At 61.5% G+C, this 27,206-nt stretch overlaps 3 protein-coding genes across 7 annotated transcripts; all 3 read right to left on the minus strand.

Annotated features, from left to right (window-relative positions):
• Positions 1-1,117: 1,117 nt before the first annotated feature.
• On the minus strand, positions 1,118-9,552 carry MCRIP1 (MAPK regulated corepressor interacting protein 1). 4 transcript variants are annotated; one of them, XM_054510655.2, is made up of 8 exons: positions 9,481-9,552; positions 7,984-8,108; positions 6,952-7,031; positions 3,595-3,708; positions 3,187-3,242; positions 2,974-3,092; positions 2,218-2,319; positions 1,118-2,040 (listed from the first exon to the last, which is right to left on the minus strand). In XM_054510655.2, exons 5-8 carry the CDS (start codon positions 3,192-3,194, stop codon positions 1,976-1,978), a joined length of 294 nt encoding a protein of 97 aa, XP_054366630.1. In that variant the 5' UTR covers positions 3,195-3,242; positions 3,595-3,708; positions 6,952-7,031; positions 7,984-8,108; positions 9,481-9,552; the 3' UTR covers positions 1,118-1,975. The 4 variants fall into 4 exon arrangements, with proteins under 4 accessions (XP_054366630.1, XP_045744225.1, XP_045744224.1 ...); XM_045888269.2 differs by lacking the exon at positions 3,595-3,708; XM_045888268.3 differs by lacking the exons at positions 3,595-3,708; positions 6,952-7,031; positions 9,481-9,552 and adding an exon at positions 8,699-9,005.
• A 468-nt stretch (positions 9,553-10,020) lies between these two features.
• PPP1R27 (protein phosphatase 1 regulatory subunit 27) lies at positions 10,021-11,246 on the minus strand. Its single transcript, XM_045887990.3, has 3 exons — positions 10,922-11,246; positions 10,678-10,828; positions 10,021-10,361 (listed from the first exon to the last, which is right to left on the minus strand). The coding sequence occupies exons 1-3, from the start codon at positions 11,109-11,111 to the stop codon at positions 10,238-10,240; spliced, it is 465 nt and encodes a 154-aa protein (XP_045743946.1). The 5' UTR covers positions 11,112-11,246; the 3' UTR covers positions 10,021-10,237.
• Positions 11,247-15,996: 4,750 nt separating this feature from the next.
• Positions 15,997-26,111, minus strand: P4HB (prolyl 4-hydroxylase subunit beta). 2 transcript variants are annotated; one of them, XM_064583383.1, is made up of 11 exons: positions 25,898-26,111; positions 24,925-25,131; positions 23,508-23,746; positions 23,200-23,337; positions 19,058-19,162; positions 18,762-18,887; positions 18,408-18,608; positions 17,978-18,098; positions 17,688-17,869; positions 17,512-17,598; positions 15,997-16,887 (listed from the first exon to the last, which is right to left on the minus strand). In XM_064583383.1, exons 1-11 carry the CDS (start codon positions 26,046-26,048, stop codon positions 16,807-16,809), a joined length of 1,638 nt encoding a protein of 545 aa, XP_064439453.1. In that variant the 5' UTR covers positions 26,049-26,111; the 3' UTR covers positions 15,997-16,806. The 2 variants fall into 2 exon arrangements, with proteins under 2 accessions (XP_064439453.1, XP_045744222.1); XM_045888266.3 differs by having other exon boundaries at positions 23,508-23,641; positions 25,898-26,110.
• Positions 26,112-27,206: the final 1,095 nt, after the last annotated feature.

The following is a 27,206-nucleotide window of genomic DNA, read 5'->3' on the forward strand; positions in this document are numbered from 1 at the left end:
GACCTCCCCATTAGCTAGCATCCCCCCAACCCCATTTCTGCCCCCTTCCCCTGGTCCCCAAGACCCCCTTTATGACTGCTCAGAGTCCTCACCCATTAGGCAAAATCTCCAAATGGGACACATGGACCCCAAGTTAGGGAAGGGATGGCTCCACGCCCAGCCAGCATGCCTCCATCCACCCCCACCCCCACCCATTTCCTGCCCCCAGAGCCTCCACCTCCAGTGCCCCCATCTAAGCTCCACCCTCCCTCCTAGCATGTGGCCTCTTCACCACATTCCCACCTCCGAGGTGCTCTTGGCAGACAGACCACAAGCTGAGGGCCTCCATTTCACACAAAAGCTAAGTTGGCAGGGACATGGAGTGAAAAGCCCTTGAGGAATCTCCTGTGGTCCACACACAGTGGTGGTTGGGTGAACAGGTCCCTGGCTACCATCGCTAGTGCAGGAGGCCAGGGAGGGTAGCTGGGGGCATTCAAACGCCTCGGCCAAACACACCACAGGTCCCCGGGGAGCAAACAAGGCCACGTGTTAGAGACTTGGCTCAGGGCCTTGCACCACCAGCACCCACTGGCAGCAAGCCAAGGCAGCTGCTTATTACATGACCTGTCCTTCCCGTGCCCTGTCCCTGGGGAGCCCCCCCCCCCGAAGAAGATGCCTCCTGGAGTCACCTGTAGGCCCCAGAATACTCTTCCAGGAAAGGATATTCCCAAAATAAATTCCAGTTTGGCGTCTCTGGGCCTGGCCTACCAGGGCTTTCCAGGTTTGAAGGTCAAATGCACTAGGGTCTCTCTCAGGCCCCAGCGGCCACCCCTTCATCTGAATGGCAGAGATGCCACACCCCCCTGAGCCCAGTGTGTAGGTCCAGGGCTGCAGAGGGAGGCTACTGCCTCCAGGGTCCGCACCCCTAAGGCAATGGTCCCCTAAAGAGCACAGGAGAGCCACCTCAGCCTCTCTCCTCCAGAAATCCCCACCTCCACCTCCCACTGCACCGCCCCCCCGAGGCCTGAGCCCCGCTCAAGGAACCCAGGGATCCGACGGAATTTCTGGGTTCAGGGGTCTGACCTTGGATCTTCAGCCCTGCGTAGGCTGCTGGGACAGGGGCCTGACAGACCAAGGGGCCGATCCAACGCCACCTGCCTTTATTCACTGGTCCTTGGGCTCCAGTCACAGACACTTGGCTTTTAGAGGACACAGGAAGAAAAGGGGACCCTGGTGACCGTCCCAGCACATGGTACAGGGCCAGGGTCGACCTCATGCCCCTGCCCGAGGGGACTGCTGTGGCCACAGGGCCGCAGACAGCAAGGGGCTAGGCCTGGCTGCCCAAGACCCTTTATGAGGGAGTGCTCGGTGGCATCCCAGGCCTGGAGAGCTAGTGCCATCCCGAAGCTGATGCAGGGGAGGAAGGGGCCAGGCTGGACAGCGGGGTGAAAAATTAGACGCTCCCCAAGGTGTCCAGCCCAGAAAAGCAGCGGGGCTTGGTGGGGGATACACAACAGGTATGGGAGGGGCCGCCTGCCTCCTGCCTCCTGGCCACCTCACGGACAAGCCCAATCCCACCAGCCTGGGAGACAGCAGAGGCCCCCTTGTTTCCCTCCTGACCTTGGAAGTGGCTGGGGGGGCAGTCAGGGGGTGGGGGCAATGGAAGGTGGTGGGAAGTGGAGAGGAGTCAGTCAAGGCCCTGGGGTGAGGGCAGGCAGAGCAGGCGCTCCAGAGATGCAACTCCGGGGGGAGCAGGGGCTGGTAGGGCCCAAACCCCCCTACCCCCAGTGACAGGGCAGCTTGAGACCCCCTGAAAAGAAAGGAGGGGGCTCGGGGAGGAAGGGCAGGCATTGGCCATCAATCATGCCCCTCCTGGTCCTGGGGTTTACAGCCCCTCCCTCCCTCCACCCCCCCCCCCCCAGGACCGAACCCGCAGGAGACCAACATCAGGCGGCGCCCGGGTCTCCCAGAGGCCAGGGGAGGGACACCGCACGCTTCAGGACTTCTTGGCGTCCGGCGTGTTCCGGCGCTTCAGGTCACTCAGGTCGATGGGCTTGAAGGCTGTCGGGACAGAGCGCTCAGCGGTGGCATGGACGGAGAGGCAAGATCTGGGCCCCCCATCCTGTACCTGCCCCTGGAAGCCCTGGGACCTGGTCCACTCTGCCACACTGCCTTCCAGCCTCCCCCCAGCACAGCCCCCCGCCAGCCCCTCCCTCCTAGGCCATCTCCTCTACTCACTCTTCAGACTGGGGTTAGGGACCTTCTCCACGTACTCCTCCACCAGGCCCCGCTCGCTGCCTGACATCTGGCTCCGCAGATCTCGCTCCACGCCCTGCCAGGCTGCGAAAAACAAGGGGGTGGCGTCAGAGCCCCCAGCATGGCTGGGTAGTCCGGCAGAATCTGAGTGATCAGTGCCCTCATCCCTCCCCAGCCCTCAGAGCATCCTGGTAGCCCCTCCCCCAGCCCCCAGCCCCCTCCTTCACGGCTTTCAGCCCCCACCTGGCCTGCTCTTGACCTGAGATTGTCTTCAGAGCACCCCATCTCTGCTCTCTGCCCCCCTGACTTGGCTCTTAGCAGGCCTGTCATTGTCTGCACCATGACTAGGGCTGCACTCACAGAGACACGTGGGACCCATCAGCTCTCGATCCTCCGCTCAGGCGCCCCCCCCTTTCCCACCTCCGGGCACACGTGTCACTCACGGACACGGGTGCACGCGTGCTCACGCACCCCGGCCACACCACTTCTCGACACGCCCGGGTCCTCCTGGAGCGCACCACCGTCCCGTCTTCCACAGCGGTTCCCTCCCGGGAGTCAACCTGACCCGCTCCGATACTTCCTCCCCTCGGAGCTGCCTGCCCCCCATAACCAGAACTGGGCCTCCTCACCAGACACGGCCCCTAAAGGCGGGGGGAGAGCCTACACCCTGGAACGGCAGGAGGGGGGCTCCAGGGAGTTTCTCGGAGCCCCAGTCCTGGCTGGGGGTGCCCCACGTACCCTCGTAAATGAAGCGCACATTCTCCTCATGGGCCGGGGTGAAGATCTCACTGCTGCTGGGGGGAGAGCGAGGGCTACTGTTCCTCTTGCCGTTGTAGACGACTCTGGAGACAGGAGAACTGGGGGAGGGGCAACATGTAAGGAGGGGATGGGGACAGAGCGGGGCCCACCCCCTGCCCCCCGGGGGAGGCCACTCCACTGCCTAAGACCCACCTGGTCATTGCGGGAGTGTCTGGTCCTTGCGCTCCACTGGCGGGTCCCCTCGGCCTCTAAAAGGGAAGCCCAGACCCTGGGAGTGGGACAGAGTCACCCTCTCCATGGGGGCTTCAGAGTGGGAAGGGGCGTGGGGCCCACCTTCTCCCTCAAGCTGACGCCAAACTGCTGCGGGCTCATTGCCTACTGGGGATCCCCTCGGGGGTGAGGCCCAGCCACAATCCAGGCAGAGTCAACCAGATGGAGGTTGGGGGCCAGCAACCTGCCCCTGAACTCAGAGCACCTTCATTCCAGGCAGCCCCCAGCCCCTGGACCACCGCCACCCAGGGAGCCCCTTCCCCCCCAGTCAGGTGGCTTGGGATGGCACCACAGCAGTGCCCAGATTCCCTTTCCAGGGTCATGGCACACCTCTCAGGCAAGTCTGGGTCTGCAGGGGAGAGCTGCAGCGCCCCAGTGACCCCTGACTCTGCCCTCCCTGCCTGCAGGGCCTGGCGTGCTGTCTCCGCTGAGCCTGGTTCCCATCTGTAAAACAGGGACGGGCTTCGTGGTGAGGAGCCCAAAAGAGCATGAGGCCCAGGGGGTGCAGGGAACCTGCCCAGCTTCCTGGTCCCGGAGGCCAGGGCACAAGCGAGTCAGGGCCCTGGATAGGACTCAACAGGGCAGGAGGCTAGAGGGAAAGTGTGAGCCTACAAGAAGCTCCTGGGTCTGACCCAGGCACCAAGACCCCAGGGTGCTGCCTGTTACAGCCTCTCTGTCAGCTCAGATTTTATAGCCGTGGGGGCAGAGGGGGGGCAGTATTTTTTTTCTTTTTAAGATTTTATTTATTTATTTGTCAGAGAGCACAAGCAGGGTGGGTGGCAGGCAGAGGGAGAGGGAAAAGCAGGCTCCCCTCTAAGCAGGGAGCCTGATGCAGGGCTCGATCCCAGGACTCTGGGATCATGACCTGACCCAAAGGCAGATGCATAAAAACGGAGCCACCCAGGCGTCCTGGGGGTTGGTATTTTTAGGCTCAGTCTCAAACTAGCTAGGGAACGCTGTCCCCTCTCTCTGGCTGACAACAGAGCACAGAGTAAGGAAGCCACCTACACAGGGCCAGTCCCAGGCCTGGCCCCAGAACAGATGACCCCAGGTACCGGGGGCAGTGGGAGGGAGGTCTTGAGCACAAGAGCCTCTGCCCCCCCTCCCTCCTGGAGCCCAGAGCATGGAGATGCAGCCCTTCCCAGAGGGCCAGAAGGGTGGGCTGCTGTGGATCCTTGCTCTCTGGTTTATTCAGTCATATCATCAAGGATCCAGCCTTTGAACACCTGCACAAATAAACACAAGCCCAGGGAGCAAGACAAGAAGCACAAAAGAGCATAAAACCAGCTTCCTGGAGGACACACAGCAGCCCATGTCCCACCCCACCCCACCCTGCAGAAGCCCAGCCCCTCACAAAGGGACCTCTCCTTCCTTGGACTCAGGGGTCTCACTGCCCATGGTCCTCTTTCCCAGACATCAGCCCCCCGAACACTCAAGCAGAGGGAAAGCCCTCTCTGGCCTAAGGACACCCTGGGACACTCAAGGGGCTGTCAGCAGTGGGACAACGTGGAAAGCTCCAGTTATGTGACACATGACAGGATGGAGGGACCAGGAGGACCGGCCAGCCCTTGCCTGCCCTCAGCCAGGCCTGCCTCTCCTCCTGCCCAGGTGCTCTTAGTCCTCCTGCAGTTTGTCCTCCTCAATCCAGAGGCCCCTGCTGCAGGGCACCTGCCCTCCCCACCTCACCTGCCCTGCTGTGGGCCTCTCCCCGCAGGGCAGCCTCTGGGGATCACCTGGCCTTTGTGGGCATGTGGCCTCATCTTAGGGTCCCCTACTCATCCTCTCCAGCTAACTCAGGTGTTCACCCCTTCTCGGCTCCTGTCACCCTACCTGCACACACATGGACACCTCACCTGCTCCTCTCTGTCTCTGCAGACCCAAGGCCTAACCTGGGCTGGCCCCAGAGTAGCCAGCCTGCAGGAGCTGTGCCTGTGACCTGAGCCCCGGGCCCACAGAGCACTCGGTCCCCACACTGAGGACCCAGCCCCGCTGCCCATTGGGCTTCCTGCCTAAACCAGCAGCATGATGAAGTCCCTGTCCCAGGCCTGTACATTTATCAACAAAGGCCCTCCCGTATGGACATCCCACTTCAGTTCAGGTTTCTGGTACCCTGGACAAACTGGACAGGGAAGCGCCTTCACATCACACATTCAGCAGCTTTTCACAGGCTGGAGGCTTGAAGAACAAATAAAATGACATTTTAAAAAAGAGCCACCTTCTGCCTCCTTTCCCAGCCACAGATCACAGCCCACCAGGCTGACTGCTATAGCCTGTGTCCCACCAACCTGTCTTCCCAGACCGGAGAAACCCCTGCGCCCTCCCAGCCCTCCCGCCAGCTCAGCCTGCCTTCCCTGGGCCTTTATCGCCAACATCTTGTACTGGCCCCACCGCCCCCAGACCCCACCACCTGGCAGGACTCAGCGGCAGCAGGAAGCTTCTCCTGGAGAAGAAGCCTCCTGAGAGGCCAGAGGCCTGCTGCTCGACAGAAGGGACAGTGACCTGCCATTCACTCACTCTCCTCACCTCCTATGGTGATTGGGCCTCCAATCCTGATGCCAAAAAAAGTTTCCATCAAAAAAAGCAATCAATATGCACCCCCTGACAGTGACAGCCCTCCCAGTCCTGGGTATGTGCCCGAGACAAGGGCCATGCAGCCGCTGGGAGGGGCACGGGAGCGGCCAGAGAAGCACCCAAAGGAAGAGCCACTAAAGAAAGGGGTGTATGTCGAGCCCGCTCCTGCCACTGAAGACGACTCAGGTGGGAGCCGGAACCACAGCAAGCACAGGCAAATCACAGCACTGAGGCTGAGCAAAAGGAACTGACCCAAAAGGACAGAAGATGGAAGCCTGGGGACACGAGCCCACTGGGAGCAACCCCCAGCAGAGGGCCAACCACAGAGGCTCCGACAGGAGAAATCTAAGGGGACAGCTGGAGTACAACCTGGACCTAAGCGACCACTGGACCAGCATGACAATATCTCCACTGACCTCGGCAGGAAGGGTCTCAGTGGAGTAAGGCGAGGAAGTGGGCAGTCAGCCAAGGTCTGCGTGTCCGTGAGGAGCAGCTATGAAGGGAGGCATGAGGCCGGGCTGACCACGGGGCATGTCTGCTGAAGCAGAGGGACATCTGAGCGTGTTTACCGCTGGAGGAAAGTGCTGAGCAGGGCCACGAAAGAGGCAGGTGTGGAGGGGCCAGGTGACCAGAGTGCTGGGGAGAGTAGCATGGGCCTGGAGGAGTGCCAAGGACACCTAGCAAGACAGGCCGAGCCATGGAGGATCATGGAGCCCCAGTCCAGCAGGATGGGGACCTGGTGCACAGATGAGGGGCAGGGGCAGCAGCCTAGCGGAGAGCAGGCCGGAGGCCCCAGTCAGAGAGTACTTGGCCTTCACCGCTTCCTAAACCACCTCCCTCCTTCCCATTTGCTTTCCCTCTTCTGCTCACAAGGACTAGAGGCACAATTATTCCCCCAGCTCTGGGGCACCTGGATGGCTCAGTTGTTAAGCGTCTGCCTTCGGCTCAGGTCATGATCCCAGGACCCGCATCGGGCTCCCTGCTCAGCGAGAAGCCTGCTTCTCCCTCTCCCACTCCCCCTGCTTGTGTTCCCTCTCTGTCTTTCTCTCTGTCAAATAAATAAATAAAATCGTAAAAAAAAAAAAAAAAAGTAATAGGATCACATCTGGCAATTACCAGCACGTTGATGTTTGCAGCATCCTTCCAGTCTTGGTGACCATGATGTGAAGGGCAGCTCAGTCACTGGTGTCTCAGATCTAATGACGCAACGATGGTCTCCCCTCAGCCCATGATCCCACCATCGGCAAGCCCAGGGCCATCCTTCCCGAGCCTCCGGTGTGCTCTCCAGCTACCTCTTCCCATTTCCAGCCACCCCCTGTCTGACCACCATCCCCCCAACAACAGCAGAGCCTCCTGCACCATTCCCCCTACCCCAGTCCTGACACCCCTCCCCAAGTAATTCCCCCGCTCTGCACACCCTGGACCCTCTAATGCAATCAAGCCCTCGGCCTGGCCCAATCTATTCCTTCAGATGTGTCTGACTGCTGGGCTGCAGCCCACCCCCAAACATAGTCTCTGAATCAGAACCACCTGTGCCAGCTGCTATCACCACAGAGAACCACTCGCTGCCCCCGCGCTGTGCACTCTGCAGGGCTTGACCCTTGTCCACGGCTATCGAGCTCACGGCAACTGGTGGCTATGTGCTAGGCACACGGCAGGGTCCAGAACCATTCTGTGGCTGGAGGTCATCCATCCTTGCTCTGCTGCCCCCAGGGAAATCCCTTCCCTCTCTGGGCCTCAGAGTACTCATCTAAGCCAAAGCTGCCCCCAAGGATGTTCACTGGGCACTTCTGGGAGAAGCACGGTCTAGGACAGTGCTGGGCACCCCAAATGCAGAGGCAGCCCATTCACAGGGAGGTGGAGGCCCAGGAATGTCCAGGACATGTGAAAAGGCAGCAGTGCCACCAGCCACAGCAAGGAGTCGCCACCCAGCAAAGGAGGGTCTGAACCCCCAGTGACTCCCAGGATCTGGGCCTCCAGGGCCACAGCAGGCAGGGCCAGGCCCAGACAGCTCAGCTGACCCGAGCACCCCAGAGCCCGCCGATGCCCTTCCTGGCACCCCTTGGCAGGTCCCTGGACAGCCCTGACATCAATGCGGTTCTGCTCAGAGACAAGGAGGGAGTCTCTCGAGATGGATAAGGTTTGTACCTTGCTCTTGCACGGGAACCGAGGACCTTCCAAGACCTCCTGGGGGGAGGCAGGGCATGGGAGGACCCGGAGCCCAGCCGTCAGTCCCCCAGTCTCAGACTCTTTCCCAACACACAGCCATATGCCTAAGAACAGGAGAGGAAAGGACACTCTGTTGTTCAGAAAAGTGACAATGAGTATTCTGGAGTTAGAATCAGTGATGCAAATGGTGGTCGTTCTGTGTTCCTTTGGAATTTCTGATACTCATGTTTTCTTAGATTCCACTTTCCCATGATACTCTGTGTCTTTGCGGTACTCAACAGTTTCAGCCATTAAGACTTCTAGAAAATAATCTACTATCCAAGCAGGTACCAGAATACTGCTGTACTGGATACCCAACAGGGGCATTCCCCTGAAGACCCCCGGGGCAAAACCTCCAAGTGCCGCACCCTCGCCCTCCTTCCTGCAGCTCCCATCCCAAGCAACAGCCCTGAGTGCACGCACCCACCACCACCTGGCCCAGAAACCTCACCCCAAATCAAGCTTACGTCCTGCCGGACATGGCTCCTGTCCTCCTCCCCACCCCCACTCCTCTCTAAAAGCTCTCTACCCAGAACTCCCTCGCTGTTCCCCACTGCCCACTCGGGGGCCCTTGCTCAAGGCGTCCCCTCCGCCCAATAAGATCTTACTCATCCTTGAGATTCGACTAAAAGACCGCCTTTTCTTGAAAGCCTACCTGGGGCTGGCCCGAGGACAGGATGTGTACACCTCCATACCCCCTGAGCTTTGCCACAACCCAGGTTGTTTTTGTAATTCGAAACCGCGCGCGCGCACACACACACGCGCGCACACACACACACACACGGCCTCCACCCCATCGGCCCTGCACTCCTTGGTGGCACTCTGTCCACCACCGACGGCGGCAGCCCCCGTGGGCGGAATCAGGTCCTGCAGCCCAGTGAGCCAGCTCCCTGAGGGCGGGCCCATCGTACCCCCTTTCCACCCTGCACCTAGCCCCGCACCACCTGGCCTGCGGAGGCCGGGACTGTGGGAAAGGCTGCATAACGGAAAGAAGGACAAACCGCGGGGGAGCCTGGCCAGCTGCGCCCCAAGAGCCAAGCAGCAGCCCCAGGAATGTTCCCTTTGGAAAGCGGGGAACGCAGGACGTTTGTCCACCTCGGCGGCGGCTGCTCCAGAGACTGAAAAGGGCGGGCCCCCGGTTGCTCCTTCCGAGCCCAACTCCCGGGGGATAGGCGGCGCCCGGCCCCCAGACCCGGCGCGGACCGGCCCCGCCACGGCCCCTCCTCGCCGCGCCCTCCGCGGCGGGATGCGCGCCCCCCCGCAGGCCCAGGGGCTCGGGCGCAGCGGACCACACGGGTCGCACGCCCCCGGCCCTCCGCGACCCCGCCCCGGCCCTCCCCTCGCCAGCCGCCGCGCCAGGGCGGATCCCGGCCGCGCCCGCCCCGCCCCCGCGCCCGCCCCCGCCCCGCGCCCGCCCCCGCCCCGCGCCCGCCTCACCTCGCCCGCTCGGCCACCGCCGCCGCCGCCAGCTGGGGCCCGGCCGGAAGTGACGTCACCGCAGCGTGCGCAGGCGCGGGGAGCGTGAGGGCCACGTGACGGCCGGCGCGCGCATGGCGGCGGGGGCGGGGCCGCGGGGCCGCGGGGCGGGGCCTGAGGCCGGGGGCTGGGTTACGGTGCCGGCGCACCCGGTTGCGCTGGGCCGGCGTGACGCGGAGTGGGGCGTGGACCGGGCCGGCGGAGTCTGAGGAGCCCGGGGGCAGGGGACGCGGGGGCAGCGGGATGGGGTCCGGAAGCGGCGGTGTCTGGGGCTGCGGAGCCCCGGGGAGCGCAGCTGAGGGGCTGGGGACGGCGGGGTCCTGGGGGTCCGGGGCTGGCGCGGTCGGAGACCTCAGAGCCGGGAGCCCCGAGACTCTGGCTCCCTGCGCTGGCGCTGTCTCCTGGTCCCCCAAGCCTGGCATGGATAGCAGGGCCTGCTGACCACCGGAAGCGGGGGAACTGGGAGGGTCCCGTCCCCGGTAATCAGGCTACCACCAGGGGCTAGGGAATGACGTTTATTGAAAAAGTAAAAAGTGTCACAATAAAAAATTCACCTGGAGAAAAAGCCAGGCCAGAAGTGTGGGGGTGGGGGTTGCGCCCAGGTACGGGGGTCCTGGCTGCCTGCCTGCCCTACCGGTGGGGCAGGTCCAAGCACCTGGGGAGGTGGGCACCCAACTACTCTAGGGAGGGCCAGAGCCCTGGCAGGGCAGGGCTGGGCTCAGTCCATCTTGGTCCCTTGGAAGAGCTCCACCAGGTCCTTGAAGTCTGGGTCGATGAGGTCTGAGGGCAGGTCTCCATCGTTGTTGGCTGCGTCTCTGTCTGCCCCCAGGGAAATGAGGTACCTGGGGTGCAAAGGTTGGCAGTGGGGAGGTGGCCCGGAGGGTGCTCTCACCCCATCCCCAGGGTCGCAGGCTGGAGTCCTGAGGTACACGTTTTTTAAAATTTTTCCAGGAGGGGTGAAGAGGAGGAAACCTGACCCTCCAGAAACAATGGCTGACTTTTCCAGTTTGCTCTAGGGAAGAGGGCAGAAAGGAGATTCTAGAAGCTCTTAGGGTTCTTTCTTAGCTGTACTCCCAGGGCCATCTTTTCGAGACCACATCCTGGAGGCCACTTGAGGCCAGAGCATTTTGGACGAAGCCCCTGGCCTAAGCCTCTCACCTGGCTATGTCTGGGTATCCATCACTGCAGGCGATGTGCAGGGGTGTCCACCCAGTCTCATCCCGCTGGTGGATGTCAGCCCCGTACCTGACCAGCAGCTTCACACACTCCAGGTTTCCAGAGAGCACAGCCTCGTGCAGGGCGGCCAGGCCTGCGCAGGGCAAGGCAGAGCAGGGCAGGAGGGGTCAAGGCTGAGACCTTCCCCTGACCCCGTAGACACTGCGCTGGCCCCACAGGCACTCACCTGAGGGGTGGATGGTGTCCAGGGCGACTTTCCGAGCCCGGATAAAGCGGCCTACCTGCTCCAGATCCCCTTGGCGGATGTGGTCTAAGAACAGGACGTCGTTGGGGAAGCGCACGCTGCGATGGGCTAGCAGCCGCCTGCGCCGTTGCCGTGGGCTGTATCGGGCATAGCGGCTGGTCCTGCTGGGCATCCGGGGTGCTGTGGCGGGTCCACCTTGTGGGGACCCTGCTGCTCGGGGAAGGGACGTGTCCGGCTCGGCTCGGACAGCGCATGCAGTCTCCTCCAGCGCCGGCGCCGCCCCTGTGCTCCCTGTGACCGGGCACTTGCCCTTTATATAGGACCCGCGGCACTCTATAAAGCTGTACAGTCATGCTCCTGCCGGGAGGGGTGAAACGGAGCAGCTCCGGCCCTGTGCTCAGGATCATGTTTAGTGGCTCATCTTTCAGCCCACCTGTCGCTGTGCCCCGGCCAAAGGGGTCAGATCCTTCCCGGCCACTGCTGTCTGCCCCACAGCTGGGCCTAGAAGGTGCCTTATAGAGGGTAGGAGAAGGCACTAGAAGGACAGGACCCCTGAGGAAGGCGAGTGGGTGCCAAGGTCGTGGGGAGGGCCCAGGCATCTCCCCAAGGCCTGGAAACTCAGGGAAAAGGCCACGATGTCTGGTGAGGGTGGCTGCTTCCACCTCCTGGAAAGCAAGGGGGCTTCCCACAGCGGAGGAGGCACAGGGCCCTGACGATTGCCAGAGAAGGCCCCGCCCTGCCCGTATCCCTCCCGGTCACTTGTCACCTTCTGTCGGGCCTGCGCCACTCTGCCCTCCTCCTCAGAAACTTCCCAGGTTAGGATCTAAATAAATGCCTCCGGTCCCACCTGCCCAGCCCACGCTGCCCACCAGGAAGCCCTCCCCACAATGCCCCTGTTTCCCTCCAGCCCCATGTCCCCACCCCCCACCCTTCCCCTGCTTGCAGGCTCCTGCCACTTTCTGCCAAGGGCACACGTGCTCCCACTTAAGAGAGCATCCAGTCTGCTCCCCCGATGGGCCATCATATCCCGTGGGGTGCGCTCTGCTGGCCCAGACGCCTGCAAGAGCGTAACCAGTGGGTGCTACGGAGATGCCCGGCAGGCTGAGCCAGCAGCTGCTGCCTCCCCGCTGTAGCCACCGTCTGGAGGCGGCTTTGGCTTCAGTGGAGAGAAGAGGCAGGAGACATGGGCACGCACACCCAGGAGCATGCCCGCGGGGTCGGGGACAGCCCCCGCAGCACATGTTAGGGCTGGTGTTACAAAGTACCAGACTGGGGACTTAAACAAACTTAATTTTCTTGTGGTTCTAGAGGCCACAAGTCCAAGATCACGGTGTCAGCCGCTTGGTTCCTTCGGAGGGAGAATCTGTTCCAGGCCCGTGTCCTGGCTTCTGGTGGTGGTCCTTGGTGTTCTCTGGCTTGTAGACACATCGCCCCATCTCAGCCTTCACGTCCACATGGCCTTCTCCCCGCGTGCATGTCTGTGTCCAAATTTCCCCTATTATAAGGACACCAGTCATCAGATTAGGGTCTCCCTATGGCAGCATGACCGCATCCTGACTGATCACATCTGTGACCACTGTATTTCCAAATAGGATCACGGTCTGAGATTCTGGGGGTTAACACCTCAACACAGGAATATTGGAGGGATGCAGTTCAACCCGTGACATTGGTGAGATCCCCTGGGTTGTGACCCAAGTCCTGAACGAGGACACAGCCCAGATTGACGGGCACTTGACGGGCACTGGGAGGGGCAGGCAGCCTGCTTACCGGCAGCCTTTCGTCACCGGGCTGGTTTTGATCCAGCAAAACCGAATCACCAAATGTATTTAACACCCTCTAGGTGCAAAGCCTTGGGCCAAATGCTGTGGAGAAACAGGGCACTAAGACAGACTCCCTGCCCTGAGAAGGGTTCCCCAGCCTGCCTCAGAGCCCCCACCTGCTGCTGGCCAGTCCAGCCCCACAGGAACCCCCCTCCCAGCCCAGGCCCTGCCAGGGCCCCCATACAGGGCTGGTGCCCAGTGTCCCTGTACTCCAGGGCTCAGAGGGTGGTGCCAGGTGATCTTAACTCCTGGTCACTTGGGAGGAGTCAGTGTAGCTTCTTCTGGCTGGTTTCCAGGAGACAGAACTTTCCTTTGATGAGAAGATTGCCTATTCTGGTATCATGGGAAGTTCTGTCTGCCCTCCCAGAACCCTGGATGAGGCTGCCAAGGGTGCAGCCCTTCCCGAGAGTGACCTGGCTTTGGGCTAGAGACAGGCCAAGCGCCAGGCAACCCCAATGACACACCCCTTGGTCCATCTGACTAAGGTGAGCTGAGAGCTTGGGGGTTTGTGGGTTTGGCGTTTCCATTTGGATCAGAGAAGGGACGGGTGCCCAGAGCCCCCCTGCAGTCACAACAGATCCCCTGAAAGGTACTTAATGTGCTTTTTATTCTAGCGAGGACATGGGACTATCCTCTAAACCACGGGCATGACCTGAGGCATCTCATTTGGAAACCTCGTCAGAAGCAGGGGTGAGCATCTGACCTGAGATTGTTCGCAAAGTCTATCTCTCATGCGACCACAGTGGAACCAAACCTGTATTGATCCAGCTTGGTCCCTGACGCCCACGTGGACTTGTGGAGTGACCTGGTTTGTACAATGTTGGGCTTCTGCCTTCTAGAGGACTAAAGCAAACTAAGACAAGGAATCCAAAAAGCTCACTCTGAAAAGTCCAAGGAACACAACTAGTCAGGCTTTGCATCCAGCAGAAGCCAGGAGCTGGAGGGCCCGTTAGGAGAATGGGTGCAGGCCCACAGCAGGCCCCTTCCCTGCCAGCAGGCTTTGAGGCCGGAGGACCTCCAGGGGCTAGTGCACTTCCGGGACCGAAGCTTCTAAGCACCTGGAGAGAGCAGAAGAGAAGGAGGGAGGGGGAGAGGAAGACAGGGAGGTTTGGGATGTCCCGGGCTGTTAAGCCTTAACTGACCACCCTGAGCGTGCAAAGTTGCCTGCTAATCCACCAGCCCTGCTAGGTTTTGGACTCCACCCCACAGCCTCCCAGCAGATCCAGGCCCTGGAATGTGCTAATCAGCTGCCTCTGGAAAAGAGGGAAGGTATGGGTGACTCACTGCGCACCCCCCTGGAACACATGACGACAGTGCTGGGCAGCTGCACCTGGTCCCCGCTCTCTGGGTCCTCAGGGTCACCCACACCCGTCGCTGGGGCAGAGAGCACAGGATTGGACTCAGCCTCCCACCCCAGCTGTGACTCCTGATGGCCTTGCTCTGTGCTGGTTTCCTCCGCGGGAGTCCGTGTGTCCCCCTGGGGGAACAGCTCACATTTTGGAGGGCAGGGCTGCCATCCTCCTCCTACAGAAGCTCAAGTGCCCAAGCTCACCTTGCCTTGGAGACGTGTCTCATTGTGTTGGCACCACACGCATGAACCCTGCGCCAGCACAGGCCACCCAAGGACCAGGGCCGCTGGGCTGGAGGAGGGGCAGAGGGCCTGGCTGGCGTCGCCCGGGGTGCTCATGCTGGGTCCTCCAGGCACACTGGCTGTGGACCGCTCACCTGGGCTGCCGGCAGCAGGGAGGGCAAGGGCAGGCACCTGGGCCTCTGGCTGGGAGAGGACACTGGGAGAACCACGTTCCTAGCACATCTTCTGGGCGTGTCTCCCGCTGCGCACCGGCCCCGGGAAGCCCCTACCGGTTCATGGGCATCAGAGCTGGGGGGCCGGGGATCGAGCAATGCGTGTGTCCTTCCTACTCTGGGGGCAAGTCGGGGCTGGAGGGTTTGGTGGGACTCGTGCAGTGGCAGGCAGGGCTCCTTGGAAACCTAGGTTTGTGCACTCTGTCCTTGACCTAAGGTGGACTGTATGTCCATGTCCATTCCCTCCCAGGATGTCAGCCGGCAGCCCTCCGGTCCCACCTGCCACTGTAGACATGCTCAGAGACCAAGGGATGCAAAGCCCCAGGTGGCGATGGTCGGGCAACCACGGGAGTCCTGCCAGCCCCCGTGCGGGGCTCCTGTCCTGCTCTCAAGGGACCGACAGGTGCCGCCAAGCTCCCCAGGGCCCCCAGGAGTCACCAAGTCAGGCTCACAAGTGCCGTCTGCCCAGCCCGGCAGCTAGACTTCCTGTCTGTAGGAAAACCAATTCCAATGGTTCTTTTCTCAGCGTGAACTACAAGCAAGCTGAGGTTCTAGAAATCAAATTACATTTTATTTTGTTGTTTTTAAAAGATTTTATTTGACAGAGAGAGAAGCGAGAGAGGGAACACAAGCAGGGGGAGTGGGAGAGGGAGAAGCGGGCTTCCCGCGGAGCAGGGAGCCCGATGCGGGGCTCGATCCCAGGACCCCGGGATCATGGCCTGAGCCGAAGGCAGACACGTAACAATTGAGCCACCCAGGTGCCCTTGACTTTCATTTTCTTTCCTTTATTTTTTTTAAGTACTCTATCTTATTTTTAATTTTTTTTTAAGATTTTATTTATTTATTTGACAGAGAGAGACCCAGCGAGAGAGGAAACACAAACAGGGGGAGTGGGAGAGGGAGAAGCGGGCTTCCCGCAGAGCAGGGAGCCCGATTTGGGGCTCGATCCCAGGACCCTGGGACCATGACCTGAGCCGAAGGCAGACGCCCAACGACTGAGCCTCCCAGGCGCCCCTCAAATTACATCTTATAACCTGTGATGTAACATGTGACCCTGATTTGTGCAGGCTCGGCGGTAAGCGTAGCAATGCTATCAATTCACCCATTCCTGAGCTCACACTGCCAATTTCTCGTCAGGCCCTGCGGTGGCAGGAAGACAGGGCAGGGCGCTGGCGGGGGGGGGCTCCACGGGGGACCACGTGTCCCGATGCAGCGTGGAGCAGCACCCAGGTAGTGGCCACTACATGCCCCGGGACGGCACCGGGACATCCATCCCCATCCAGCCGAAGCAGCCCGGCCGTGTGCGCCTGGTGACCCGTGACACGCTTGTGGCTCCCGTGGAAGCACCACGATCCAAGGTGCCCCGACTAGGAGAGGCCTGAGCCCAGCCCATTCCCCGTGGCCCAGAGAGCTTGTACAGCAGAGACAACAAGAGGTAGTAAAATTTCAACTTTATTTGGCCAATGTGTTCAATTCCAATATCGTGGTAGAAATGGCTGAAGAACAGCCCACACGTGGTTCGGCTCAAGCACCCTTGGCCGTTTCCCAGCCTGGAAATGGAGGGTTCTGGTTCTGCCTGCTGCAGGCCTCAGGGGCGCTGGAAGTCACAGAGCACCGGGGAGCCTGGCTCGGGAGGCAGGGGAGCTGCCCGGGTCTGTCCTGGGCTCAGCCGGCACCCACCACCCCCTGCAGTCGTACAAGGCCCCCTGCGACGGAGACCCCGTGTCTCCGTTTAGGCCAACAACGTGAGACCCACGCTCCGTCACGGCGACACCGGCATGAGGTGAGAGGGACCCGTCCAGCCTGGCCTGGCCCCGCCCCACGCAGGGGACAGGAGTCTCCAGGGAGACCCTGACGTCCAAAAATGTCTCAAAATCCCACAGATGGAATTTTTTAAAGTGATAGTATAAACCTAACAGGAAGGAGACTTCACCTGCATGAGATTCCAAGACATTTTAACGAGCGCTTTGGACAAAACCGTGTACGAAAAAGTACATCACAATTTAAAAAAAAAATCGGCCCCCCAAGGTGAGCTGGCCTGGAGAGAAATCCCTTTCCAAAAATTGAAAAGCAGAAGTAAGAGATGGGTCTAAATTTACACGTGTTAGGATGAAGTGTTGCTTCAGAAAAATTCCCTGCATTTCCGGTCGGTGTTCCCTCCTGCCCGTGAGGGTCCCTGGGCTCCTGGAGGCCACGCTGCTGGGGCACGCCGCCCACGGGGCTGTTGCGTCTGGGGCACCCAGGTCACAGCTCATCTCTCACAGCTTTCTGATCCTCCTCCTCCTCCAGGTCAGGCTCTTCTGCTTCTTCCAGATCTTCCAGATCCTGGGGTGGGGGAGGGAGGACACGAAGAAACCCGTCAGGAAGGGCTGTGCAGGGGTGTGGTCGGGCCGGTGGCACAGCCCGCCCCGTCGCCCACACCCTGCACGGCAGGACCCAGCCGGCCATTCGGACAGGTCTCTAAGAGCCGATGAGCAGGGGAGCTTCTGCAGACAAGACCGGGTGGGAGGGGAGCCCAGGACCCCAGCCTCCAGGTCTGTGGGGCCAGTGACAGTCCCAGCACCCAGCAGCACGAGCAGGTCCACCCCGCCAGCTTCAGCGTGCGCTCCCTCGGCAGGCCTGCTGTCGCTTCTGGGCGGCCCCCGCCCCCACCCCCAGCAGACGCTCTGGCCTGGACGACCCCCTGCACCGCCCCGGCTGCCCAGGGCTGACGTGGACAGGCCTAAGCTGCTGGGCGGCGGGACACCTCAGCCAACCGGCTAGGGAAGAGCTTCTGCGTCCCGGCTCGCAGGGAGCCTCATGGGGCGAGTCTGCGGTGCCACAAGCAAACATCAGCATTTCAAGACCCTTCTAAAGGCCTCCACCCGGAGTGTTCCTCCGGGAGAGTGGCTCTGCCCGGCCCAGGTACACACGCATGCCCCTCCAGGGCGCCCACCGACCCCCACTCACGTCATCGTCCCCGGCGCCGTCCTGACCACCGCTCTCCAAGAACTTCTTAAAACCGTCGAGTGTCCGCTCCCCGTTGTAATCAATGACCTGTGGACAGGGAGAGGGAGAGGGAGAGAGAGGGTCAGGCAGGAAGCCGGGCGGTGGCACACTCCTCCCCCCCAAAGCCGGCGGCGCACCGTCCTGTCCGTGCTCGCGGGGAAGAACTTCAGCGTGGGGAAGCTGTGCACTTTCACGGCCTCCACCTCGTTAGCCGTCGAGTCCATCTTGGCGATGAGGATGTTTTCATGGTCCTTGTACGTCTCTCCCAACTTATCCCAAATGGGAGCCAGCTGTTTGCAGTGCCCACACCATGGGGCATCTGAAAGAGAGCCGTGCTGAGGCGCTGAGCCCAGCGCCGCTTTCCGCCCGCCCCCAGCGCACACGCCCTCACAAGCCAGACCAGGGAAGCTGGAGGGGCTTCACTCACAGAATTCCACAAAGACATTCTTTTTCTCGTCAAAGGCAACTTCTTCAAAGTTTTTCCCGACCAGCACCTTGACAGGCTGCTTGTCCCAGTCTTCAGGCAGCTCCTGGCTCATGAGGTGGGGCTGGAGGGCAGGCGGAGCAGGGTCACGGACGCCTGGGGCCCCCAACAGGCCTCGGGGCCCCCACCATGGCTGGGGCCCCCACCTGTCCTCAGAGGACAAGAACTGCTCACGGAACCTCGGGAGAGGGCCGTGCCCGCGAGGTCGGGGCTGCTCCACACTCCCCAAGCAGGGGGACCAAGAGGGGTCCCCGTCCTCAGGGGTCTCCACTCAGGCACAGACATCCTCCACATGTGGCCACAGGAAGCCTGGGACCCTGAGGGCCCCGAGGCCAGCACAGGCCAGCCCCACACCAGGACGCGGCTCCCCCACCTTGATCTTGCCCTCCAGGAAGCGGTGGCAGAACTCCTCGATCCTCTCTGCCGTCAGCTCGTCCGACTCCGGCTTGTACTTGGTCATCTCCTCCTCCAGGGTGATGAGGCGCACGGCGGGGCACTCCTCCTTCTTGAGGCCGAAGAACTCGAGGATGCGCTGGTTGTCAGTGTGGTCGCTGTCGATAAAGATGAACAGGATCTGGGGGCAGAAGAGGCAGGGTAAGCAGGGTAAGCGGAGGGCTGAAGGCAGTTTCTGGTCCCCACTCACCGGGTCCCCTCCGGGACAGTCCTGAGAGCCGGAGGGAGCCTTGGGGCTGCCCTGCAGCCTGCGGCAGGCGTGTGAACAGCTCACCTTCCCCTTGAAGCGCTCGGCGGCCTTCTTGAAGTTGCTCAGCTTACTGTCGTAGTCAGACACACTCTTGGGCAGGAACAGCAGAATGTGGGTCTTGATTTCACCTCCGAAGATCTTCGGGGCTGTCTGTGTCGTAAGCATAGGTTACTGGGTGTGAGCCGTGAGCACAGGATATTCTCTCAACAGCTACGAGGCCACCGATGCAACGCTCCGTATGTGGGGGTCCCGGGGCCGGGACCTCGGGGCTCTGCCATGCCACCCCCTCTCAGGGCGCAGGACCCACAGGAGAGCCGCACCTGCTCTGTGAACTCGATGACCAGCGGCAGCTGGTTGTGCTTGATGAAGTCCAGCAGCTTCTCTTTGGTGACGTCCCCCTCAAAGTTGTTGCGGCCTTCATCAAACTGTGGACGCAGAGAGGGCCATGAGCACCTCGGTGCTCCCAAAGCCTCCCTCAGCACCCCCGGCTTGACAGTCTGACAGCCACCCTCCTGTCCCGGCTTCTGAGAGCAATGGGGGAGGAAGCCACATGCCTCTGTCCACAAAACACAGCCAGAGGAGGGCTGCAGAGAGCAGCATCTTCCCGGGCCCCAGGCAACAGCGACACCAAGGGGAGAGCGGGGGCCTTTCAGAGCGGCTGCAATTTCCTGCTCACGCTCAGAACACGCCCTCTCCCGAGCGTGCTGTGCCCTTGGATGGAAGCAGAGTGATGAGGGACGACCTGACAGAGGAGGTCAGCCAGGGATCCCTCCACCAGGCAGACGTTAGTGACTGGCAGAAAGCGAACACCCTCACCACTCAGCTGCAGTCATCTGGGAAAAACCAACTTTCACAAGACTGTTACTTGTGATTACAAATAATTTTTTTTTTTTTTTAAGATTTTATTTATTTGACAGAGAGAGACAGTGAGAGAGGGAACACAAGCAGGGGGAGCAGCAGAGGGAGGAGAAGCAGACTCCTGCTGAGCAAGGAGCCCAACGTGGGGCTCAATCCCAGGACCCTGGGATCATGACCTGAGCCGAAGGCAGACGCTTAACAATGGACCCACCCAGGCGCCCCAACTGTTATTTTGAATGAACGAGGTTTAAGTTGCCTCCACACACAGCCTGGGACTAGAACTCGCAACCCTGAGGTCAAGAGTCACCCCCTCCACCGACTGAGCCAGCCAGGCGCCTCTGGATGAACAAGGTGTTTAAAACATTTCTTAGGGGCTCCTGGGTGGCTCAGTCGGTTAAGCGTTTGCCTTTGGCTCAGGTCACGATCCTGGGGTCTTGGGATTGAGCCCCACGTCGGGGGGGTCCCTGCTCAGCGGGTAGTCTGCTTCTCCTCCCTCTGCCGTTCTCTCTCCCGCTCTCAAATTTTTTTTGAAGATTTTTATTCTATTATTGAGAGACAAACAGAATGACAACATGAGAGGGGGAGGGTCAGAGGGAGAAGCAGACTCCCTGCCGAGCAGGGAGCCCGATGTGGGACTCGATCCCGGGACTCCAGGATCATGACCTGAACTGAAGGCAGACGCTTCACCAACTGAGCCGCCCAGGCGCCCGATAAATAAAATATTTGAAAAAAAATTTTTTTTCTCAGTTCTGATTTCTGACCCAATAAAAATCAATAGGAATAATGTGCGACCACAGATTGGATCCCCAATAACATGAAGAGTTTGAGGAGTCCTGGGGCCCGAAGGTGGAAGACTGCGGTTGTTGCCCAGAGAGGCCCAGGGGGGCCCTGCAGCCAAGCCACAGCTCTGGATGGGGCGGCGCAGACACCACTCCAGACGCAGACGGGCCGATGCTCTGCCCACGCCTGCCCAGGTGAGGGTACAGGTGAGCCTTCAGTCATTCCCTCTGAACTGCCAGATCAGACCCAAGGAGAGAAACTACTCTCCTTTTCTTCCCAGTCATTTCCCTCTACGCTTCCCCAAAGGAACTTCTAGAAGAGCAGGTGGCCGCTCCCTGCTCCCACCATCGTTCCGTCAGAGCCGGAGCTCCAGCCTGACCATGACAGTGGCTGTTACGTCAGACCACACAGAAGGCTGGGCACTGGGAGCCCCCCCCACAGATGAAGCTGAAGCCTGCTTCCTCCTCCCCAAACCTGGGGCAGAGGAGAGGGAACGGGGGCAGAGAAGCCAAGGCCAGGAGGCCCGGCTCCAGCAGGCGTGCTGTGAGCCCCTACGAGAGGCACAGGCCATGGTGCCCCCCCGCTCCTCCGAACTGTGTCTCCTCCCCCACGCTGTGAGCGGTCTGCCCGATTTCACGCCGAGAGGCCCGAAGAACAGCACTGCCCCATGCCATCTGTCTCGAGACGCAGCCTTCTCAGTGACGGTGCCACATCCCACCACGTTCACGTCTACTTCGGGGAAAAGCAGCCAGCCCGCCCTCACTCAGCTCAGGACAGCAACGGAGGCTGGCTCCCTCAGGCCCCAACGACAAATGTCCCCAAAAGGCTCGACGCTCCAGGCAGTGGAGAAGAGGGCTAGCCCCACAGCTACTCCTGACCCTCCAGCTTCAAAGAATAAAAAAGAAAAAGCAAACGCCGTGACAAAGACAGAAAATAAGTAGCTCTCAAACCAAAGGTCCACCGGCAGTGACCCACAACCCAAGACGCCATCCTTCCAGCGAGTGGCAACTGGCCACTCCTGGGAGCCCACCTGCCCTGTCCTGCTGGGGAGGCGCCCGGCTCAGCGAGGCCGCCCCTCACGGCCCCGGGCAGACAGGAAGACCCAGCACACCCGGAGAAACTGGGCTGAACAGCCTGCACGAAGGAGGACAAGCAAAGATTGGGAAAATGAACCGGATGGTGGTGGGGAAGACGAGAGGCAGCACGGCACGAACTCGGGAGCTGGACCTGAGCCTCTGCCCTCCCGGCCGTGGTGCGGCCTGCGGGACTGCGGCTGTGGCCACCACTCACCTGCACAGCACCAAGTCCCCAGGCTCTGCTGGGCTTCTGCTCAAGGCTCTCCCCCAACCGGCACCAGACCCAAGGGGTTGGCTGTGCCCGGCAAGCACGGACCACAGGAAGGAAGTACACAGCGGTCAGCCCACCCGCCACGCTCACGTGGAGCCTCTGCAGACCTTCAGGGACACATGAGCACCAACGGTCCTCTGTGAAAATGGATCTGCTCTGGATCTTCAGGGTGACAGGGGAGCACTGTGTGGACGCAGGAGGGTGTACAGCTCTCGGTGGCCTCAGAGAAACTCCTTTCTCTGTCAGCCTCAACCTCAGGACCCAGGACTCTCACCACCCCCAGAGGCTCCCACCTCACCCACACCCCCAGGGGCTCCCATGGGCTCCCCCCATCACACACGTAACTGGGATTTCCTGGGCCCCTGGGCGACGACTACTGGCTAATCTAGCAACGCTGCTCCCTTTGACAGTGAAGACGGCGTCTGGAGTTCTTCTGAGAAAGGACGGACTACAGACACAGCAGGATGGCAAGAACACTGGAAGAAAGCCACCCCGAGCCTGGGTGTCCCCGGTCCTTCGGCACGCGGCTGAGAGATACCCTCGCCCCCCCGCCAGTGCCTGGCAAGGCGTCAGATGCAGGAGTGAGCACAGAGAGCGGACCGCGGCCCGGCTGCCCCCCCCACGGGGTGCACACACAGGGTGGCCCCAGCCCAGGGCCCGGCCCTTCTGAGCACACGCTGTGTTGCTTTGCTGGAGCTCTAAACCTGCCCACCTCCCACGCGGACTAACCAGGATAAAGAGGCCCTATCTCCACCCCTGACGACATGCCTCTGTCCCCGCTCTCCTGGCTCGCCCTCCCTTTCCACCGCCTGTGCCATCGAGACGATGCGGACACACTACCGGCCAGTGCAGGACAGCTGTGCTCCGAAATCACGGGGGTTCAGCCAGCCCACCTGGCTGTCTAGTGGCTAAAACAAAAATCAAGAGACTCCTGTGACCCCACGGTAACGCTGCCCATGTGAGCCAGGCCACATCCCAGCAACGGTGCCGGCAACCGAAAGGCACGGGGCCCCGGCCCCGTGCTCGCCACACTGTGGAGGCCGGGCTGGGCCAGCGGTGGGGACGCTCTCCCAAGAGCCAACACTCCCGAGTCCGTTTCTGGTGAGCAAACGGGAGCGCGCTTCACACGGCAGCGTCCACGTTAAGTAACGCCACGGCCTTACACTCCTATGCTCAGGACCCGTTAAAATAGCACACCTTGCTACACGTGTTTTACCAGTTTCTTTTGAGAAGAGCTAACCCTGCAGAGCGGCTGTGCTTGAAACACAACCCAGAGCAAAGGGCCCACGGCGCAAAGTCTGAAGGCCGTTGTCTAAGCGGCTCCTATGATCTGACACTGCACGACGGGCCCTCGGTAGGTCCAGCTGGCGGCGCGGCGCTGCCCGGGCAAGGTCCTCAAGCGCTGGGAGCAGGAAGGAAAGCAGCCCCCGCCGCAGCAGCTCACCGCCCGGGGCGGGGCCGCAGGAGGACCACTCACCTTCTTGAAGAGCACAACCCCGTCCTTGTCCAGCTGGTATTTGGAGAACACATCACTGTTGGATGTGATCCCAAAAGGTATGTCATCGATGGCTTCTGCCGCCAGCAGGAACTGCTTGGCAAAGTCCGACTCCACGTTCTACAGAGGAGAAGAAGCAGAGGTGGCCACGCACCCTGACACCGAGGATCCCTGCCGGGGTCAGCAGCAGGACAGACCACGGTGCCCAGGCCACAGGGAGCCCTCCTCCCACGACTGGGGGATGGAGGGTACAGGGGGAAGGCCCCGAGATGAAATTCCAAAGCCTCTACCTTGAAGAAGCCAATGACGGTCACCTCGCTGGACTCCAGCAAGGCCTCTGCAGCGGCCCCGTCGGGCAGCGTGGTGGCAGCAGGGCCCGTGCGCTTCTTCAGCCAGTTCACGATGTCCTCGGCCTCTCTGCCGGCTGTGCCCAAACACATGCGGTTCCACTGAAAACCAGGGCCCAGCCTCCCCGCCATTCTCCTCTGAGCTCGCTGCCTCTTTCCACACACCTGTGCAAATCCTAGGGCTAAAAAGCCTGTTCTGTGCACCTGAGAAGCTTTGATGGCGTTTGGAGCAAGGGAAAGGCAGTGGCCACCTCTGGGCAGTAGCGGGACAATTCATTTTCCTTCTCCGGTCCCTCTGCATTTTCTGAATTTCCCTGAATTTAAACTCATTAAACACACACAGATACACTTTCCCCCAGTGGCCTCACTCATCTTAATTAAAGATGTAATGGAATATTTAAAAAAAGAAAAAAAAAAAAAAGGTTGGTTAGTAAGCCAGCCGAACACCAGCTTTCCCTGTGAAAACAGGCGGAGCTCCAGCTGGCCTTGGGCACCCAGGCCGCTCAGGTGTCCCTGTCTGTGGGGTGGCCTACCCCACAAGCCTCCCAGCCTAGCAGGCGAGAGCGATCCTGCACCTGCGTACCACCCAGGGCAGATAAAATGAAAAGCTACAAGTCTGCTCCTCCTGAGACTGAGGCCAGTCACTTTCTCCCGTCAGTTTGGCTACCTGGTCCAACGTGAGGAAGTTGCGGAAGCTCACACTTAAAAGGATTCTCCTAAGTGGCAACTCAGAGCTGAGTCATCAGTTACAGGTGGAATTAAGAGGAGCTGTCTCCTTCGCCAAAGCTACGTGTCAGCGATGGGACCATGGGAACTGTGCGCTTCCTGTTCCAAAGTGAACACAAGTGAATGTGGGAACAATAAAACAGCAGCCTGGGAAGGAGACCAGAGTCACTGGCATCAGGATCAACTAGGCTGTTCCGGAGCATTCTGACAGGAGAGCCACAGAACCGGTTCTGTAGACAAAAGTCTCTCCGCTCGTCAGGACCTACCAGGCCCCAGAGGGGCCCAGCCTCCAGGAGGCAGCCCCAGAGGCGGCTGGCCACGAGGGCTCCTGCCACACAGGTGAGTGATGCCGGCCTGTCCCTCGGCGGCACTCGGCTTGGCGGCTGGCTCACCCGAGTGCCATCACTACACTTGTCGCTCCTGTGGTCCCAAGGGCCCAGCCTTCCTCTCCTCACTGGTCAACCTTACGACAGCCTCAGCTTGCTATCCACCCGACGGCTGTCCCTCCCCACCCACGAGATTCTGCAGGGATGGGAGAACACTCCTTACGAGAGCCTGAGAGGCTGAACTGGACCGAGAATGGGTTCCCGTCCCCGCCCCTCAGGCACGTTCCACGGCCGGCCGGCAGTCGCACCTGTGTACTCCCTGGGAGCAGCTGTGTCTCCGTTCTTGAAGAACTTGATCGTAGGGTAGCCACGGACACCATACTGCTGGGCCAGCTCAGACTCTTCCGTGGCATCGACCTTTGCCAGCCTGATCTCCGAGCCTTCTGCCTTCAGTTTCCCAGCAGCTTTGGCATACTCGGGGGCCAGAGCCTTGCAGTGGCCACACCAGGGGGCATCTGCAAGAGAAAACGGGTGCTAGAAGGCGGCACTGAGCAAGTTCCGCTGCTCCCCGTGCCTTCTCCTCCATAGCCCCTTCCATAAAAGTCTTATCTCCTCACAAAGATAAGCCCCTGTGAACACACGCAGCTGAGCTGCTATCTCGATGCTCTTAGGCAACGTCGGGACAGAGGCCACGAACGACAAACCGACACCAACATCCCCGTGGCTCTCACAGGCAGCACCGGACAAACTCTAGCGAGCGGTGCCTTCCTACCAGCGCAGGCAGCAAGGGCAGTCGTGTCCCTGGGGACGCAGGGAGGCTAAGAAGCTGGCGCCACAACGCCCGGCGCGTAGCAAGACCCGGGCGTGAGGGGGCGAGCCTCGTCTGGGCGCACCTGCCCGAGACGCACCTGAGCTCAGCAGCCGCCCTGGGCTCGAGCCTTCCGCCCCGGCGGGGGTCCAACCCTCACACACACAAAGGTGCCGGACGCGGGGTGACCAGCGGGGCAAGGCAGTGCGGGCGGGGGCGGGCGCTCCGGGGCCCGCCCCGCTCTCCCGGGCCAGCGGGGGACCCTGCCGCGCGGACATCAGGCACGAGGGCACGGGCCGGCCGTGGGCCCGCGGCCACCGCCAGGCGCCGGCGCCGGCGCGGGCAGGAGGCGCGCCCCGGGACGCTGACAGCAGCTCCGTGGGCGGCCCTGGCCCCGCGGAGGAGCCTCCCGGGCCCCGGAGCCCCCGCCCCGCCCCGCGGCGGCCCGGCCAGGCCCGGGCGGCGGCACTCACAGAACTCCACCAGCAGGTACTTGTGCGCCGCGAGCGCCTCCTCGAAGTTGCCCTTGTGGAGCACCAGGACGTGGTCCTCCTCCTCCGGGGCGGCGGCGCCCGCGCGCGCTAGCGCGGCCAGGGCCAGGCAGAGCAGAGCGCGGCGCAGCATGTCGGCAGCGGGCGCGGCGCTTCGCTTGGCGCCGCCGGGACACCGAGGCCACGAGAGCGCGCGCTGGCCGCCCCGCCCCTATAAGCCCGAGCGCCGCCGCGCGCGCGCCCGCCCGCGCCCGCGCGCGATTGGCTGACGGGCTCCGCGGCCCGCCTCCAAAGCGCTCGGATTGGCTATCCGCACTGGGCCCCCGACCCCGGATTCGGAATCGCTGTGGAGGCTGCCCTCGCCCTCGCCCGGGATTGGCCGAGGAGCTCGCGCTCGCGCTCTTCCCGGGTTCCTCATTGGCCTTCGGTGGAGAACTTTCTCTTCCTCGACTTGTGACTGGTGGCTTTCTCTTACACCTTCCGCGGGTCTGGAATGGCTGCTGCCTTCGGAGGCCCGGGCTCTGCGGCTCCTGATTGGCCAGGAGATGCGCGCATCCCCGCGCGATCCTTCGTCGAACGTGGCAGTGGGGCGGAGTTCCCAGATGAGGGGCGGAGCCGCGCCTGCGCCTCTGAAACCCCTCGTGTTGCATTCTGATTGGACGGCTTGTTCGTAACTGACACCGCCCCCCGGCCCGGCGAGCCGGAAGTTGGTGTAACGCAACTTCCGGTGCAACTTCCGGTGCGCGTGAGGGTCTGGCGGTACCTGCCGAGGAGCCCGGCTAGGGGGGTGGACGGCGGCCCTCGGGGCTCGGCGGGCCGGGGCGGGCTCGGCGGCGGCGGGTCGGGGCGCCGAGGAGGCGCGCGGGTGGCGTGGGGATGACCGGGGCCGAACGTGCTGGGGCTGGAAGGCGGGCGAGGAACCCTCCCGGCGCGGGCGCAGGAAGAGGGGGAGGTTGGGCCGTGGAAACGGGGACGCGGCCCCGAAGCCTGGGGGCAGGCGGCCCCGGAGCACTGCTCGGCGTCCGGCCTGTGGAAGGCTCCGGGGGGCGACGCGGGGCCTTGCAGGAGCCGCCGCCCCTCCGTCCCCGCCGGCTGCCGACCCCTCGCAGCTGTCTGGTGACCCCCGCGCGCTGCCCCCGAGATTGCTGAGCACGGGCCGGGACTTGGTTCACTGAGTACGGGAATTCCCGTAATTTTTAAATATTGATACGTTGCATTGATGTTTGAATGCATTGGGTTAAATGAAAGTGCTCAATTTTAGCCATGTCCTTTTTTTTTTTTTTTTTTTTTT

This window comes from Mirounga angustirostris, unplaced genomic scaffold (assembly GCF_029215605.1).
Source record: "Mirounga angustirostris isolate CCGP_5_RB_7025 unplaced genomic scaffold, mMirAng1.0.hap1 SCAF_17, whole genome shotgun sequence".
In the NCBI taxonomy this organism is placed as follows: Eukaryota; Metazoa; Chordata; class Mammalia; order Carnivora; family Phocidae; genus Mirounga; species Mirounga angustirostris.